Source organism: Crocodylus siamensis, chromosome 1 (assembly GCF_052110815.1).
Source record: "Crocodylus siamensis isolate JL-2025a chromosome 1, ASM5211081v1, whole genome shotgun sequence".
Classification (NCBI taxonomy): domain Eukaryota; kingdom Metazoa; phylum Chordata; order Crocodylia; family Crocodylidae; genus Crocodylus; species Crocodylus siamensis.
The window spans coordinates 134,831,667-134,851,346 of NC_143395.1; the positions used below are offsets into that span (position 1 = coordinate 134,831,667).

The 19,680-nt window shown below is 42.5% G+C and overlaps 1 protein-coding gene across 10 annotated transcripts in view; it reads right to left on the bottom strand.

The window, feature by feature from the left end:
• WDR27 (WD repeat domain 27) overlaps positions 1-19,680 on the bottom strand; it is a 364,577-nt gene that overhangs the window by 118,861 nt on the left and 226,036 nt on the right. Inside the window, exon 26 of one of the 10 annotated variants that reach the window (XM_090043347.1) lies at positions 17,568-17,603. The exons of the other annotated variants lie outside the window; for them this stretch is intronic. Within the exon in view, the coding sequence (XP_089899473.1) occupies positions 17,588-17,603 (16 nt within the window). The 3' untranslated portion in view covers positions 17,568-17,587. Of the gene's footprint in view, positions 1-17,567; positions 17,604-19,680 lie in introns of those variants that run through there. 10 annotated transcript variants of the gene reach the window in all.

The window sequence follows — 19,680 nt, forward strand, 5'->3', positions numbered from 1 at the left end:
TGATGAAAGACTGATGCAAAGTTCCTATTTAATAGGTTGGCTTTTTCCTGGGCGTCAGTTGTCAGTTGCCCCATCTGGTTTAGCAGGGGTCCAACTTTGCCCTTGCTTTTCCTCCGGCTCCCCACATATCTGAAAAAGGACTTTTTGTTGTCCTTGATGCTTGAAGCTAGTTGGAGTTCAGTTGCAGCCTTGGCTTTCCTGGTTTGCTCCCTGCAGGACCGGACCAGCGCAGAATAATCTCCTTGGAGGTGAATCCTGTCCCCCATCCTTTGTAGGCTTTCCTTTTTAGCCGCAGGAGGTCCGCTAGGTCCCTGGAGAGCCAGGAGGGCTGCTGTGCCTTCTTGCTGCCTTTTCTCCGTGTTGGAATAGATTTAGCTTGTGCATTGAGGATCGCTTCCTTGAGAAGCAACCACTCGTCTCGAACTCCCATCTCCCTGGGGTCATGGTCCCTAAGGGCCTGACCAACAAGCCTCCTGAGCTTGTCAAAGTCGGCTTTTCTGAAGTCAAGGACTTCTGTGTTGCTGACTGACTTGCCAGCTTTACGGTGGATGGTGAAGGTGATCAGCTCGTGGTTGCTGTCACCCAGCTTCCCATCGATCACTAGGTCACCGATTAGGTCGTCCCCCGTAGCCAGTACCAGGTCAAGCAGCGCTTTGCCTCTCGTTGGCCCATAGACTTCTTGAGTCAGGTAGAGGTCATCCACGCACGAGAGAAAGCTTTGCGACCTCTCGGATTTTGCTGAGTGATCTTCCCACGAGATGTCCGGGTAATTGAAGTCACCCATGACAACCAAGGTCCTGGAGCAAGAGGCCTCAGTCAGTTCCCGGGCGAACTCCTGGTCAAGCTCAGGACTTTGAGTGGGAGGTCTGTAGTAGACTCCCACCGTTGTGTCCCCTGTGCCGTTTTTCCCACGAATTTTTACCCAGAGGGTTTCTAGCTGTCCCAGCCGGTCGCCAACATCAGCTTGCAGGGACATGTAGCTTTCCTTCACATAGAGAGCTACACCCCCGTCCCTTTTGTCAACACGATCCCTCCTGTACAGGGTATAGCCCTCTATACCCGTGGTCCAGTCATGGGTGGAGTCCCACCAGGTCTCCATTATCCCAATGACGTCATAATTCTTTGTACTGAGCAGGAGGACAAGCTCCTCCTGCTTGTTACCCAGGCTCCTGGTATTAGTGTACAGGCAGGCAAGTGTGCCCTTAGGGGCTCTTGCCTTGCCCACAGATTGTGCCAGGGCTGGGGCAGGGGTGGGCTCCCTTAAGTGCCTCGGTCTGCTGGCTTTGCAAGGGTTGCTCGGTGGGCCAGCAGTGGCAGTAGTCCCCCCATCCCCCAGCGGGCTTAGTTTAAAGCCCAGTGGAGCAGGCCAGCCAGCCTGGCTGAGAAGAGCCTCCTCCAGGGGAGAGAGGTGGAGGCCATTTCTTCCCAGCAGCTCGCTGCCTCTCTCGCCAAAGAGCGGGCTGTGGTCATGGAAGCCAAAGCCTTCCCGATGACACCAGCTCCGCAGTCTTTGGTTCACTGCGTGGATCCTCCTCTCCCTCCTCAGCCCATAGCCCGAGACTGGGAGGATCGACGAAAACACCACCTGAGCTCCCAGACCCCTAAGCCCCGCTCCCAAATCTCTGTAGCGCCTCATGACCTGGCTGGGGGTGCTCCGAGCCGTGTCATTTTAGTTGGGCTTTGGGAAGGTGTCCACTACAGAATAAGAGATAGGCAGATTGTTATTATTATTCACTCGAACTTGCATCATGTTTGAAAATTGATAGCCCAGTCAAATGTGATGGAAAAAGAAGACAAACATGAAACTGATTTTCTTCTTGTTTGGGAAAATATTTACACTAGAGTGCAACATTCACCATGTCTATCTTTGAGGTCTGTAGTGTGTGAGGGCTTTACAAGTTTTGGTTTTGTGGTTTAACCCAAGAACATGAGAACTGTAAGTAGCACTTTAAAAAGATATATTTTTCTTGGAAGATGACAGTAGAACCTGACAGATACCCCAGTGCGTTTTGTTAAGGGTAGATCAAAACCACATGCTTTTTCACATGTGCAAGACAGACTTAAAAGTTCCTAAGGGCCAAACTACAGCTGGCCCATAAAGAAATAATAGATTAGAAAGAAAATATATAAAAGACACTCTGTGTATCTGCATAATGAAGAGCCATGGCTCCAATCCATATAGTCCCTAAGTACAAGGTGTGTGGGAGTCACTAAACTGGCTATCATAGTTCATTGCTGTTATTGCCAATGATTATAATATAGAGAAGCTACTACATTACTCCTGTTTAAGGAGGTAACATGCATGGGGTGGCCATGGTATGCTTCACTGGGAACACATCTACACATGTCCCTATTGTGCCACTGTTACGTCGTTTAGCAAGTACTAAATGACGATGTAGTAACAGTCATTACTACGCCGTGCAGGCAGCACATGGTTATTTTTGGCCACGATGTCGCTGTAGCAACAAGCTATAGCGAGGGACCGCATTGCTATGGCAACATAGCTGTGGCAACACAGCTTTTGCCCACTGATGTTATGTCGCTGTAGGGCATTATTACAGCGATGTAGCATCTTGTGTAGATGTGGCCTAGGCACTCTTTGGTGCAGTATTGATGTATTGTCCCAGTGTCACTATCTCATAATTTATTGTGAGTCTTAGAACATTTGGGATTTCTCGTAATGCTGTAATTCTTGTAGTTCTGATAAACACAAATCTCAGTTTCATATTCTTTTATAAGTTCCTGGCTTTGTTGCTTACAGGGAAAAAAGCTTGAAATATGATCTCAGTGCACTCTAAAGACTCAAAAACTGAGAAGTTCCTAAATGTACTGAACTTTTAAAATCTCAAGATATGCAACTATATCTTATTTTTAGGGGCCTGATTCATGAGTTTTGAATGTTTGAGGTTGACAATACTACAAACTACAATTTCAGGAGAGGGTACTAAGTGGGGACCCAGGTTTTCCATTTCCCACAGAAAAATGGAGTAAAACATGGATTTCCCCCTTTACTGGAGGAAATTGGGGATTTCTTATTTTAGCAGAGAAACCCAAGGATTTTGCAGTTTTGCAATGAGCCCTCTGCAGGCTGGCAGAGTTCCAGCCTGCAGGGAGCTGGGAGGGAGTGGGAGAAGGGTGGTCAGGCAGGGGGTGCTATGTGCATGGGAAGCTGTGACAGGCTCCTGTCAAGTGGACACTCACCACTCGCCACTCCAGCTGCTGGGTGAGGGCAGGGCCTGGCCCCTGCCACTTGTTCTACACTCGGGCAAGCCACTGAAGGGGCTTATTCAGCCACTGGCCCCAAGACTTGCACTCCTGGAAGGGCTACCTTGCAGCCCCAGGGCTCCCAATCAGTAGATGCCCTGCCTTCATTATTCCCCACTGAGTGTCAGCTGTGGCCAGGCTGGGCAGACCCCCACTGCAACCCCAGTGGCCAGTGGCTGAATAAGCCCCCTCTTGCCAGGAGAGAGTCAGCTCTGAGCACAGAGCAGGGGCTGCCGGGCCGCTGTGCTCTGGGCCAGTGGTGACCAGGCTGGGCAGAAAGCACAAAGTGGTGGTCAGGCTGGGCTGGGCTGACCCCACTATGGTGCAAGTGACTTCTATGCTTGGGACAAGACCCATCCCAACAGGAAGGGGCTTATTCCACTGCTTGCACTGCAGCAGGGTCTGCTGGCCCAGCAGCTGCTGCTCTGGGCTCAGAGGGGGCAAGCGGTAAGTGCCTGACAGACAGGAGCCTGTCATGGCTTTGCAGTGGGGCTGTGCTGTGGGGCTGACAGAGCTGTTGTAGAGTGCGGCGGTGTTTGGGGGCTTGCAAGGCTCTGACCCGCTCCACACCCTGGTGCTGCCGCTGCCGCACACAGCCCGAGCCCACAGCTCAGGCCCTCGCTGGGATGGGGCTTGTTCTCTCCCACAGTGTGACAGGCTGCTGCCCCCAGTAAGGGCACTGTCCCCTCCCGCTGCAGTGGCGGGGACAGGTTACATCCAGTCAGGGCCTCAGGGGGAGTGGAGCAGGTGCAAGGTTATTCCTCCTCCCTCCAGCGGAGGGGACAGCTGGGGGCCTATTCCAGGCAGGGAGCCATCCAGCTGCCTGTGGTATAGAGGGGAAACTAACTCTGCTCTCTGATCCCCTCTGCCTCAGATGCCATGGTGCCCCCCTGCTGCAGCAGCGAGGGGGGAGTGTGGGAAGACCTGTCTTGGGTCCCAGCTGGTAGCACAGAGAGGAGGAAATAAACCCCTCTCTGGCCAAACCCCTGCTCCCGGTGGTCCCTTCTTAGGCTGCAGAGCAGAGGGGCGGGGCCAGCCTGGCTGGGCTGGAGCAGAGAGTCTCGCACAGAGATCATGCCGGGATGCTGTGGGTCTCTGATTTAACTCAAACCAGCAAAGGGTCTGAGACAGACATTGCATAAACCAGTTTGAGCCAAATCAGTTAAGTCTGATACTACATTCAACCAGGTGCATGTCAAACTGGTTTCAGCCATTTTGAAACTGGTTTATGTGCACTGAATGTGTGTTCTGTTATAGGTTTAAACCAGTTTCTGATCACTTAAACCAGTTTATGTGTAATGTCTGTCCCTAGGGGTGCAACCCAGTACAAACAGCTTCCAGAGCACATGCCAGCTATCCAGTTTGCAGGATACAGATGGGTTCAGGAGTGAGATCTAGCAGGAGTGGGGAGGGAAAAAGGTAGGGGGCTGGATCAGGTCCCTATGAGCTGAGGCTTCCTTCCTGGGGCAGGGGCAGTAGGCTCCTCCAAAAGAGACTTCCCTCACTGTTCCTACCTCCCAGCCACCCCAGAAAGCAAAACCAGCACCCTGCCTATACCCCAATCCCAATTTATGTAAACATGAGACTTTCTTTAATTTACCTCCTCTTTATTTCTTTTTAAAATCATTTTTTTTACTTCTTTTTATTTTATCTTTTGGTGGCTGGCTTCCTTCATTTCACTACGCTTCCTCCACCCCTATTTCCTTTTCAGCTCCCATTTCATTACCCATGAACATCCTATTAACCCTCTACTTCCCAGCTTCATGTTGCTGCCACCCCCTTCCCAACAACCCCTCTGTCATACCCCAACCTAAAGCAGGAAGAAAAGCCTGTCCTGGCTCACCCATCCTGTAGCAAAAACTCATAACTGTAGCACCTAGTCAGCCCTCTGCTTGCCAGCCCTCTAGTGGCAAGTCACAGCTGCACAGGTGGGGGACGGTCAGAGAAGGTTTCTGGCCTTAAGATTTGACTATTCCAAACTTGAGCTATCACTAACACCAGTCAACATTTGAGCAACAAAAAATGCAAAGTGTAATAAAGTCCTCAAACATCAAGAAAAAAATTTAAGATGCAAAAAATATAACCAATCCACTGTATATAGCATTTGTACATATTTGCAATATTTAATCAAGACAACTCCCAGATATGAGTAGCTAAGTGGAACTTAGGCATAGTTCAATATATCCACATAATAAATGTAAGCCTCCCTTCAATTATCCTGTGATTTTATTGTTCTTTCTCCCATCTAACAGTTCAGCATATCTTACTAATCACATATTTATACTTTCATCTTACATTGTGCTATCACACCATAACTATTGCTATGTATCATGCATGTGGCTTCATAGCAAAACTATTTTTATACCCTTTTTTTAACTCAATTCTTAGTCCAAGTGAAATATGTGGGAAACACGGATTTGCAAGCAATAATCTTACATTCATGACCTTACATGGCCTTACTCCTATGTTCTTACAAATTGCTTCACTGAATATACATTTCATCAACATCAGATTATGAGTATGTTTAGTAAAAATGTAAAGTATGTTTCTCAGTAGATCCATTTTCAAAATTTCTGTTTATTTCTAATTTATGGAGCTGTAAGATGGGATAACTTTAACTATGTTGTGACATGAATCTTCAAAAAATTCCCTAGATGTACAAATAGCAACAACTAGAAGCAAAATACTGTAAAGCTTTTCTGACACTAGTACCAAGAAAATTAAATTAATGTATAATGGTAATCCATCTCCTATCATTTCAGTTGTAGAATTTTCAAAACATTTTTTAAAATGAAAGTATAGATTTACTAATTTAATTATCATATTTTCAACATCCAAAGTCTATCCCCTATGAAATATTTTAGAACACTTCTATGCACAAATGACAAACAGGATATGCCCCAAACCATATTTGTACAAGCAAATAAAACTCTAATTGATTAATCACACTGTGAGGTCTGTATATGTAAAATTTACACATGGAAATAGAACATGAAAGTAGACTGAAATCTTTGAAACTACAGCCAAACAAGCCAAGCATAAAAACACAGAAAAAAATGTGGGCCTAATTTCCTGATGTTATGCTAAAATTCAGACCTGTGTTTGTTTAATTCAAATATTGTTTATATATGAGAAATCTGGAAAAAAATGGCCTATCAAATAACTGTAAACTCATGCTAATAAAGAAATAAATAAACACATAAATAAATAATGTGAACACGTCTGCTTGACTTTGCCTTCTCTATCATAAATAGAAGGCAACGTGTATATAAAAAATGACACAAAACAAACAAAAACCCCAATAAAAACATTACAATGCACTATACAAAATGTTAGTTACGTTACTGTTTTCTCTTAACAAATTACGTTAAATACTGCCATGCCAGAAAGAATGTCATTGCATCATAAGTTGATGTGAAGGGTGCACTAGAACAAACAACAGTAAAACATTGCTATGACCAAGAATATATTAGTGCATTAAAGTACAGCTTTTAAAATACAAATGAAGAGAGACAGCTAAAAACAAAAAGAAACCAGAGCTAATAAAAAATGTATGCTTGTAGCAGGGGGTGAGCAGTGGGAAGTTGGAGAATGGTTCAGGAATCTTGAATTCATATTTTTTAGCACATGCATGTATGAAATATATTTGATAGACAAACTACTAAGGGAAATGTTCACATGTTGTATCATGAACCTATTTAATTTTCTCTTACTTTCTATTTTCCTTTCCATGTATGATATTTACCAATTATAGATTCTTTCTTTCAACTGTTGCCCTCCAGTGAAATCATCATATTTTCTTTGTGATATTATAGCCCTTTTAAGGGGAGAACAGACTATTATGTCAAAAGTTATTATTTTTATTACTGAGCTCTCAACAACATCAAGCAGAAAACTTGGACTGTGGGAGGTTACTTCAATGTCCCACATATCTGAAATAATAAAAAGTGCACAAAGAAAATGACTTAAGCACATCTGATTTTGCATAAAAGCCTTTCTCCATTTACTTGAATAGAAGATGACCCTAATTATAAGATGACCCCCCCCACACACTCAATAATTAGATTATATATTTGGAAAATGTATAAATTTGTTACAATGTTCCAAGTACAGAATCTAATTATTGGAGGTCTGCCTTGAATTTGTCCCTCTCCCACTGGCACAGCAGGAAAACTAAATCTGAGGGGGTTAGGTAGCCCTTTGCTCTCTACTTTCTTCTAACTTTCCCCCCCCAGCAGCCCCTTGCCCACTTCCTTACAGTCACACCCTATTCTATCTGAGCACGTAGAGATGAGGAACAAATCTGAAAACAATAACCTTGAAATTAAATATGGCCATAGCAATTTCCATATAGTACCCATAGACTTAGTTCCTCCAGAATTGAGGAGGTGCAAGTGCAACGTCCTGGGAGTAGGGGGCCACAACAGTCCTGGGAGTAGGGGCCACAACAGTCCTGGGAGTAGGGGGGAGGCATGTGCACCTTCAGGAGGCCTCAAGTGCCTCTACACCAATGCTCGTAGTATGGGAAGCAAGCAGGAGGAACTGTGCCTCCTGACTGTAAGAATCCAGACTTATAGGGCTCGTAGAAACCTGGTGGGATCCTACCCATGACTGGGCAGTAGGCATTTGGGGATACACCCTATATAGAAGGGACAGGACAGAGAGGAAAGGCGGGAGGCGGGGTCGCACTCTATGTCAAAGAGCAACTCACATCATCAAGGATTAGCTTCGGGTTAGAGGAGGGTTGGGCAGAGACACTGTGGATCAAACTACAAGGGGGGGCGTGGCAAAAGGGACCTTATGGTGGTTGTCTACTACAGACCACCCAACCAGGGGGAAGAGCTGGACCAGGACTTCTCCGGTCAGCTTATGGAGATGGTTAGGTCAAAGGATGTCATTGTCATGGGTGACCTAAACTACCCAGACATTTGCTGGGAGGAGCAGACAGCCAGGTCTGACTGGTCGCGTAGGTTCCTGACTGTATTACAGGACCTTCATCTTATCCAGGAAGTACACAGCCCCACTAGGGGTAATGCCTTGATGAAACTGGTCCTGGCCACTGGGGATGACCTGGTAAGGGGACTGCAGGTCCTTGACCACCTGGGTGACAGTGATCATCGCCTGCTGGAATTCACCATCCAGCGCAGGGTGTTGAGGGCTTATACCAGGACTAAAGTCCCTGACTTTAGAAGGGCCAACTTCAATGAATTTAGGAGCTTAGTGGGGGAGGCACTGAGGGCCCAGAAGGTAGAGGAGATGGAAGTCCATGAGGGATGGACGTACCTTAAGGGGGCGATCCTCCAGGCCCAAAAGGTAACAGTCCCTGAGAGAAGCAAGGTGGGTAAGAGTTGTTCAGAAACCCCCTTGGCTCAGCAAAGGCATTCAGGAATGCCTGAGGACTAAAAGAGTGGAACCACAACCAGTGGAAGGGAGGAGCTATCACCAAGGAAGAGTACTCCTCCTCAGCCCATGAGTGTAGAAGGGGTATTAGGAAGGGCAAGGCAGAGATGGAACTCAGGCTAGCATCCAGGATTAAGGACAACAAAAAGTCCTTTTTCAAGTACATTGGGAGCAAGAAGGCGGCACCAGGCAATGTAGGGCCCCTGCAAGACTCAAATGGTAACCTTGTGGCTATGCCAGATGAGAAAGCTGATATTTTTAACAGTTTCTTTGCTTCTGTTTTCTTGAACAGGGACCGGAATATCCCACCTACCAGAGGTACGGACAATCTTGGGGATAGCTCTGTCAGGTCTTGGGTCAGCACAGATGTAGTTAGGGATCTTCTGGGAGGGCTGGACATTTTTAAATCTGCAGGTCCACATGCCCTCCACCCAAGGGTGTTGAGGGAGCTGGCAGCAGTCATCGCGGAGCCCTTGGCCCAGCCGTATGAGCATTCGTGGTCATCTGGCCAGGTGCCAAGGGATTAGAAACCAGCTAATGTGGTCCCCATTTTTAAGAAAGAGAGGAAGAAGGACCCAAGTAACTATAGGTCCATAAGCCTCACCTCAGTCCTTGGGAAGATCTTGGAGAAAATCATCAAGGAGCACATCTGTGGGGGGCCAGGAGGGGAGATCATGCTCAGTCGCAACCAGCATGGGTTCATCAAAGGCAGGTCCTGCCTGACCAACCTGATTGCCTTTTAAGACCAGGTAACTAAATCCTTGGATGATGGTGTCACCATGGACATAGTCTTTCTAGACTTTAAGAAGGCATTTGACATTGTCTTTTACCCCATTCTCATTAATAAATTAAATGACTATGGCATTGATTCCTACACACAGTTGGATGGGTAAAAAACTGGCTGATGGGGAGCACCCAGAGAGTAGTAGTGGACAGGTCATGCTCAGCCTGGCAAGATGTGAGCAGTGGGGTCCCCTAGGGTGGACTCCTCGGGCCCACACTAACATCTTCATCAGCGACTTGGATGAGGGGGTTGAAAGCCCATTGTCCTAGTTTGCTGATGACACTAAGCTGTGGGGCGAGGTGGGCACACTTGAAGGGAGAGAAAGGCTGCAACTAGATTTAGACACTACAAAAGTGGGCAGATGAGACTAGAGTCAGAGAGGAAAAGGGAAGAAAGCACAGAGAAAGAAAATCAGGAAAAAGAAACCTGAAAATGAGGGGAATGAGCCTGAGTCAGAGCCAGAGAGCCGCTTCCTGCCATTAACTCCCCAGCCCAGAGTGGCAAGCAGGAGGTGGGAAGCAGCAGAGAGGTGGAAAAATGGAAGCCTTCCAGAATCCAGTGAGGCATCTTGTAAAAGCCACAGGCATGACACTGGGGGAGGAGGAGGAGTCAACCACAGGGAGCAGCAGCAGCAGCTCAGGGGCTGTGCAGGAAGCCCTGCAGGCAGCCTGGCAGCAGCCTCGGAAGGCAGGCTCTGCCCAAGAAAAGCAGCAAGCCTGATCTCCCCCCAGCCCTGGAGCCTGCCTGCGTGCTGCGCGGGGGCCTGGTGCTTCCCTCTGTAGCTGCAGTGCCCCCCAGGACTGCCCGAGCCAGGTGCCTGCAGTCATCTGGGGGGGGCACCACTGCTGTGGAGGGAAGCATCAGCCCCCACTCCAGCCCAGGGACCACTCCAGTCACTGGCAGCTCACCCTCCCCTCCTCAGTGCCAGAGAGGCAGGTAAGTCAGTGTGGTGTGTACATGATACGGGGTTTAAAGGGCCCTAAACTGAAGCAGTGTTTTTAAAAACCCACCGCTTCAATTTAGGGCCCCCATTTCGTCTACATACACCCCAAGAATCCAGAGGTGAGAGCAAAGCAGGTGGAAGACAGTATCAATAGCAGTCTAGAGCGAATGATACTATCAGTCGAGGGAGGAAAATTAGAAGTTTTGGTTAGAGCCCCATAACAGGAAGGTCAGTGTGGAAGTTAAATGCAGAGACGTTAATGTGGAAGTTAATCTGCTACAAAACGAGGCAATATCAAGCATATTTTAAGAGAACCAGAGAATTGTGGATGCTGGTGAAGAAGAGGATGGGAGAATTCTTCAGGAAGGAAGGTTGAAAAAACATGGGGAAAAGAAAGAGCTGAGAGAGATGCAAAGAAAGATGCAGGAGCTGCTAAGGGAAGCTGCTGAAGGGAGACAAGTACAAAATGAGCTAGAAGAAACTAGGCAAGAGATAGAAAGCTGAAGATGAGAAACAAAGATGTTTTTAGCACAAGCAGCATTTGGGGGTGGGGAAAGGAGAAAATAAAGAGTGGTCCTGATATTTTTGGTTAGAGTGAAGACAGCAAAAGGAGAGCTAAAAGCAGTCAGTGCAGGAAGAACATGGTACCCGGGTGGAAAAGCAGGAGGTGTTGGAGGCAATAAGAACATTTTTATGAAGAGCTACATCAGAAGAAGGATATAGACACAAAGAAGATGAAGGTCATGCTGGAAAAGACTGATGAGAAAGCAGAGTAGGAAGAAGCAAAGATGGAAGAAAAGATAAGTTTAAAAGGAAGTGGAGGAGTGTTTAAAAACTTTTATAAGAGGGAAATCACCAGGAGCAGATGGGCTGTCTATGGAATTTTAAGAGAAGTTTTGGGCATGGGTAGGGAGGGGTATAGTGGATGTTTTTGAGGAAACAGTGGAAACAGGAGAGGCAGGGAAAGATTTTACAAAAGGCACTGTGATCTTACTCTTCAAGAAAGGGGAGAAGGAATTTCTGAAAACCTGGACACTGATTACACTCCTTAAAATGGACTATAAGTTAATGGCCAATATTCTGGGTTTGAGGATGAGGAAACACCTCCAGAACATAATACATGAAGACCAAGTATGCACAATACCAGGTAAAAGGTTTTCTGAAGCAATCAGAGTGATCAGAGATCCATTGTCCCATGTCCAAGAGTGGAAAACAAACACAAGGTTATAGCAAACCTAGATTTAAAAAAAGCATATGACAGAGTGGATAATGATTACATTTTCACGGTGCTAGAAAAAATGGGGTTCCCAAATAAATTTGTATGTTGGATAAGGTTATTGTACAGAGAAGTGGAGAGTCACATCCAAATGAATAGGCACCTAAGTGGGGCCTTAAAGATCCATACAGGGGTAAGACAAGGTTCTCCCCACCAACACTGCTATTTGTGTGTGGCATTGAACTGTTAGCACAAATAGGAAAAGACAAAGTTATAGTCAGAATAAAGATACCAGGAGGAGGAGGGGTAAAATTCATACTATACTTGCATAATATAAATGCTCTAGAGATAGACTTTTGATGGAAAAGGTGCTAGAGTATATATCAGAGTGTGGAGAAGCAACAGGGGTGACATTAAATAGACTGAAAAGCACTGTAATGGGTGTGGGGAACTGAAGAAACTTGGGAGAAATTAGGCTTTCAAATAAGAGAGAGAAAAATCAGAGTGCTAGGGATCCCAATGGATGCTAAAGAAAAAGGTAATACAGCATGGGAAAAGGTGACCACAATCCTATGGCAAATATCAATGGTCTGAAAGGACACTGTCCTTTTGCCAGGAAAGTAGCAGTGCTTAAGGCTGTACTACTGCTGATTATTCTATATACAGAAATTGTATTCCCACCAATGTGGTGGCAGATAGCAAAAGTAAGAAGGGAAATATGTGTGTTTTTCTGGAATGCCAAAAGAGAAAGGTTAGCAAAAGCTGAAGTATACAAAGCAACAGAGATGAGGGGATGGGGCCAGACTTGGGATTGTTTGTCTATGTGAAATATGTAAACACAATATGCAAGGAGATGATGGAGGGAGAGGGAACAGCAGTGTGTATCACCTGATTTCATGCAGCTGCCATTTTGAGGAAATCAGGAGTATATCAGACCTCTTTAAAGAGTCCATGGGTATGGCAGCTTCTGATTCATTACATCAGGATGGAAGATTTCATGCAGAATTTTAAAGCAGGAAAGGTAGGATTCGGTGTCCTGACAGATCGTAAGAAATTGATGAAAATGGTAAGGGAGAGAGACAGGATGGCACCAGCGACAAACTTCACAGGACCAACAAAGAAGGTTTGAGGAGTAGTGTTTGGTAAACAACTGAAAGGGAAACATGCAGACCTAGTCTGGATGGTTGTAAAGAATCTCTTGATGGTGAGGGACGTACAACACAGATGGAGTTTGACGAGCTCATCAAGGTCCCCAGAGAAGTGCGGGAAAAGAGAAACAATAGGACATGGGTTTTGGAAGTGTACTTATGCAAAGGGGGTGTGGGGAGGGGCTTACCATTTTCTGAGTGTCACCAAAATAAACCTGTTGTGAGCATGGGAGATTGTATTATACGGACTCATACCAAATGGGCCGGAGAAAACATTATTACGGGTTTTATTAGCATGTGTTCAAACTAGTTTATGGAAAGTAAAAAACCTCATGATTTTTAAGGAGTTGGCTTTCGTTGAAAGAGTGCCTGAAGCTGGGGCTGCATGAACTGAATGAATACATCAATCAGGACAAGGAAGAGATTGGAGAAGACGTGGAGGAAAAAGGAATGAAAACTCTTGTTTCACTGGACCAACAGAAAAGACTGATGGGAGGGCCAGAGAGTTTTCAGGTGGTTACTGAAGTAACAGTTTTTCATGGAGTTCTGCATGAAGAAAAAGAGTTCTGTAAGGGTTTTTTGTGGAAAGTTGATGTTGTTTAAGGGTTTGGTATATGCAGTTGTATGTTTTGGGGTATGTAGTTGTTTTTTGCAATATGAAGCTTTGGTCAAACAAGGTTGCTCAATATGTGAAGCTTTGTCAATGCAGGGCGATAAGTGTGTTTTTAATAAATCTGTAACTAAAAGAAAAGGTTCCATTCAACAGGCTTGCCCAATGTGGGCCATGTGTTTTATAGTCACACTCAGTGTTGGCTGCATTTAATCAACTTCATAATTGGTTTCCATTGCTGAGTACAAGCTGCTTTTGGCATCAGTTTAATGAAAGACAATGTATTTAGTGAGATTTCCTTGTATGCGATTAGAAAACGAGGAGCTTTTCCTCATGCCAACTGGGGGGGGGGAACTTAGTTTTCTATTCAAGTAAATATGGTATATTTGTTTCCATTCTGTGTAAATCCACCAATTACTCCTAATATTAATTTGACGCAGCTACTTATACAGTTAGTTCTGAAGCCATTTTTTAGAAGTTTCCTCTCTTGCTTGACATGGTAATTCCAGAGAATTTTATGCAACTTTAGCTTTAAAAAAGTCCAAACCTCATTAATACTTAAGTCCTGACCTCTTGGGCATATCCAGATAAGCACACACGTCCATTTGCCATGGCGAAAATAGCAATGGCCCAAATTTTGCTGCTGCTTTTTGCCACTGTGCATGCCCCTGCATATGGAGTTTGGTATGGGACAAAATGCCCCACTTCAGTGAAACTGCCATTTCCCTGCTCCTCTGGGCTCCTGGTGTGCTGAAGAAGCCAGGGGACAACTAGAGGAGGGGAGATGCTCTGGCCAGCAGTCAGAGAGTCTCTCTGGAGGACCCAGCCTGTGTCTGGTGGCACACACTCCTGGAGTGTGCGCTGTGCTGCCCTTTTTTTGCTGCCCCTTTTTTTTGACACTGGGATTGCCCAGTGTGCACTGCACGTGCACCACGTGCAGTCTGCAGCACTTCAAACAGCTTTGAGGCACTGCAAACCTCACATGCACACTCATCTGGATGTTCCCCTTCAGTGCATTTGACTTCAAAATTGTTCATGTAATTCTCAAAAATGTCTTCAATGATAAAACACTAGTTCCCCCACCATTTTAGAGTCTGTGGATGAAGCTTACTGCGAAGTAAGATTTAAAAATGGCTCATCTGTTATGTGCTCCTTACGCAGACATGATAAGCATCTTTTGTATGCATCATTAAGAAGTACTACTAACTTCACACAGAGGGCAGCTTTTAAAGCCTAAAAAATTATGATTATTTCATAATGAATAGTCCTAGTATTGAAAAAATTCCTCTCCCCCTCCCCCAATAAAAAACAAACCAAGAAATCCTGAAGTTTTCTTCTTTAGAAGAAGAAAGGAAATGCTATTTAAGCTTCTAAAATTAACAGTAAGAATTAACTGATCCCTAGGTATTATCTCGTCATAAAGCAATGTGTCGACAGCATAGTGAGTACAGAAGCTTGCTCATGGAAAGTTGTGACTTGGAGCCATATACAACGAAAAGGGACTGAGGGGCAACTGGGTTGCTCCCCCTTCCCTTTATGTCACTGGCTAAAGGCATGAGATGGAAGTACTGCCCCCAATGGATAGTGTTAGCCAAAAGAAATTAAATTGGAGTGAAGGAGGTATTTGCATACCAACAGTGAAAATATATATGGATGAGAGCTCATAGAAGAATGTATCACTATTTTACCAGTCCAGGTCACAGTTACCATAGAATAAAAAGTATCAGCATCTGGACCTAAGTAACTTGGTCTGCTCTGTTATCTTGGTTCTATTTGGCCATGACAATGCATGACTTACCTTTAGATTTAGAAACTCCCGCCCCACCAATATATAAATGTAATGATCACTTTGCTGACATACATACTTTAAATAGATTACTTTGTAGACATCAGACAAGACTAGTTGCATAAAATTCTAAATGGCTAGTAGTGTTCAAAACTTCCGAATGCTTGAGAATTTGGTTTTGCATTTATTTTGCTTGATATGGAAATCCAGAAAAAACAAGTTTTCACATGAAATGTACAGTACTTCCCGATTTTGACAGGACAGAATATATTTTGAAAATATCTTCTTTCATCATAGTTTTCCTTTTAGTCCCAACCCAAGCCAAAGGACAGAGTCATGACTTTTTTTTCAAAGGCAATAAAACAAAGCTTCCTCAAACAGCACAGATGGGTTAAGGTTATGTTTGGTTTGAAGAAAGGCTCAGGTTCATTCTTATTTAATTCAAACTGGCTCAACAGTTTGTACTACAACCAAGAATGCTAGATAAATATTAATTTTTCCTCACAAAATATTTGTCAATTGAATGATATAATAACATAACTAACAAGTTAAATACAGCTGTCATGCCTCAGGATATTACCATCTTTAAACTAAAAATGTCTTGCTTTTGTTTCATCAATTTTAACTGCTGCAGCTTTCTATTGTTTGAATAATACTACTTTAATTATAGAACTGCTTATAAAAGTCAGTATACTTAACTGCCTATCAGCATTTATAGCTGAAACTCCATATATGGTTCATAATAACTTGGCTGTTTCAACTTACTTTTCATAAAAAACTGGAATCTATCAGAATTCACGAGTGAAATCCTAGACCTGCTGAAATCAATGGGAAGTTTCATAATAACTGTAATGGGACCCAAATGTTATCTCCAGATTTTTGTGGTTTATCCTACTTACAAGGGCTACCACTCCTGCTTTGTTATCCTATTGCCACAGCCTACATTTTTCAAGCACAGCAAGTCTGTCAGAGCTTTACAGGATCCTGGTACAGAATGGTAAATTGTCCTCTACTGAAAAGTTGATGTGCAAGTGGAATATGCATGCTACAAAAACCATTTGAATTCAATGAAACCCATTGAATTTGATTCTGATCTGCCAACATATGTGGTTTAACTTCACTGGTTTCTGTATTGTTGTCCCTAATTTACATTGGTCTAAGCAAGATAAGAATCAAGTCTAGTATGGTAAATAACTTTCCCAGTTCTTTCTTCAAGCTATATGGACTATTACTAAAACCTCTGGCCTCCTTATGTGATGCCTCTCAGCAGCTGAATCTGTATAAGGGAATGTAATGCTTCTGGGAAAACCTGTTACATAAGATATGGCATTTTGTAGGGGTAGAATAGTTCACAATAGCAGCTCTGATTCCACCCATTTCCAAGAGGCAACAGACACCACATGTTAATTTACACTTGCACTACTATTTCCTTGTTTCTGCTTAGGAAATATAGGACACAAGATAGGAAACAATCTCTTAGGTTATCGAGTCTAGTCCTCTGCCATTTCATGAAGCGAAGTAATGAAATCCCTTACATAAGAGCTCTATCTTGAAATTTAATTAGGCTTTCTGTGCTACTACTTTTTTTGGAAGGCCATTACAGAATTTCATTCCTGTGATGGCTAGAAACCTTCTTCTAACTTCAAAAGTAAGAGTATTCATGGCCAGTGCTTCTGAAAAAGACTTGCTGAAAAGTGTATTGGAATTATGCATAACAGCTTTTTCCTTCTATTTCATTATGTAGCTCAAGTTCCACATGATTAACGCAGATATACTCCTCACTATGCCTCAGGGCAAAGAGAAGCTTCTTCCCAAATAAGCTAATGAATTTTGCCATATACCCACACATTTCTCTCACCCAAATATGGGTTTAAACTTAAGAAATCAAATAAAGGGTTTGCATCTTTCTAATAGACTATAATTTTATAAGTCTTGAAGTAGATATACAACATAACAAAATGGTTTAGCACAGAGTTATATGCACCAAACTACATGCCAAAAACACAAGACAGAGCAGAATAAGACAAGACTCCAGCTCTTGACTGGTCCCAACACTTGATTGCTCAACTATGGAAGGACAAAGGAGGATGTCGATCTTACCCTAGCTGACTTTTAGGCATACCAAGGAAAAATAAACAACCCTGTCAATGAAAACGGAGAGAATAAAAATACACTTGACTGATAAACCAAACTTTAAAATATGAATTTTATACCACATATTTTTCAAAACAGCAATTTCATAAAGTCTGTCAAGTATATTTAAAACTCGTGGAATTGAATAAATACCCAGGGATAGTTTCGAGGCATAATATATTTTTAATGATGGGTTTAAAACAACTTAAATGTTATCTCAGCCCCTCTTCGGAAAGCATTCTTGGTCTCTCATGCTCATAATATTTGCATTACTTCATTATAACACAGATTCTGTCTTCTCATTCAATAATGAGAAAAACTGAGGGAAACAGGAAACGCACATTTTTACTGGTGTTTTATTTGTAAATAATTTCAGAGCTTCACAAATACACTGTCTTTCAAAACTTGGATAGAGCTAATTCTAAGGTGAGGTATTTTCACCCAAGTCCAAACATAAGAGGATAAAGCACTCAGTTCCCTGGGAAAGCTGCTACATCATCCCATTTAGAAAGCTGATGGATTTAGAGGGGTACATCTAACAGGAAGTGAATTATTTTCCTACAAAATTATTTTTATATCCTGTTTTAATGTTTCTTTTTTTATTATGATGTATTTTAATCACCCAACAACTTTTTTGCTCTAATCTTTACCTATAGAAAAAATTTTATACAGCACTTTAATACTACTTTTGAATTTAAAATAGTTGCTTTATCATGAAATCATGTATAAGCAGAATTAGACAACTGCAGATGGATTAATTGAATATTTGTTGTAAACGAATTATAACCATTTTTTGGTATTTTAAATTTAAAAGTAAAACAGCAGTAATACAACATACGGTTTATATATTATACTGGGAAGAGAGTTTTTGTTAACAAAAATAAATAATCCCTACTCATGTGATACTTATGTTTCTAAAGGATAAGCTACAACTAAGCAATATACAAACTAAAGTATTTTGCAGAGAATGAAATGAAAAATCTAATTTAGAAATTAGATTTTATACTAGCCAAAGATGTGGAAATAAAGCAAAACCATGCTCACTTATGCCTATAACAGACTTATAGTTGCAAACATATCTGACAAGTCTACAGCTCTTGAAAATAAAGAGTTGTATCTTTAGAATACTAACTGACACCAAATGGTAAGCTGATAAGGGAGAGAGTGTATAATAAACTTTTGGATTTATATTTACATTTGGACCAAGATATCAATTAATTCTGGGGGGTTTTTCAGCTAGTAAAAAGACTGAATGCTATATATAAAATCTAAATTCTACACAATAAAATAAGGGTAATGGAGTGATTATTCACGAAAAGGAGGAGATAAAAAGAAAAAATACCACTAGCAGAGTTGGGAGATAAAAATCTACTAATGACCAGTGAAAAACTCCTATATAATCTCCGCCAAACACATCTCTAAGACACTGGTATGATTGTAAAGATACATCAGTAATGTCTACTATAAAGTTTACGAATAGGACACAAAGCAATCATTTGGAAAGGTAGGGAAGTGTCATAAAAGTGTTGAACAAGATTAACTGTGCTCTACAATGCCCCCTAACCAATTTGTATAACTTAGATTGATTAGACCTTGGAAGATATTTCCAACTGACATTTCAAACAGTATATTTTCCCTTTTAAAATGTATCTATTTACTCCAAGACAAAAAAGTTTTAAAAATTGCAATCTAATTTCATATTTTCTCAAAACATTTTCCTATCATAAGAATAATCCTGTAAACATTCAGAAGTGCATATAATTTTTCCCATATGTATGTGTACAACCAAATGTGTCAAGTAAAAAAAAAATAAAAACCTTACAACCTTAATTAGGGAACTGCTACTGGAACTGCATGAAAGAAGTAATGGAAATGTAATTTCATAAAAAATTATTGCATGGTTATTATATAGCCACACTTTTTTAAGAAGCAGTAAGTTAAGGGTGATTCTATTCTGTTACAAGTACTGCTGGACTGTTCATTTTGAAATAAATATTATATGATATTTAAGAATAACTTGCCAAATATTTTTCCATACATAATGAAGTATAGTAGCTGGCAGTAAGTAAAAGCTTAAGCACAATACAATTGAGGCATCAACTCTTAAGCTACAAAAACCAACAAAACAAAACAAAAACATGAAATTGTGTACCAGTAGAATTACAGAATTGAAGGCAGATTAATTTGATCTTATGAGTCAAAAATTTCTTTCATTCTGAATTTTAAATAGAAACAAGTATCACAACAACCATTTTCCTATTGCCCTGTGCAGAGGGACCAATGAATACTATTAAAAGTTGAGGTCTAAATAAAAACATTACAGAAGTTTGAATTTGAAACAGTGGAGCTATTCTGCTTGACAGTAGTTGTGGTTATTTCTCTAGTGCCTACATGAA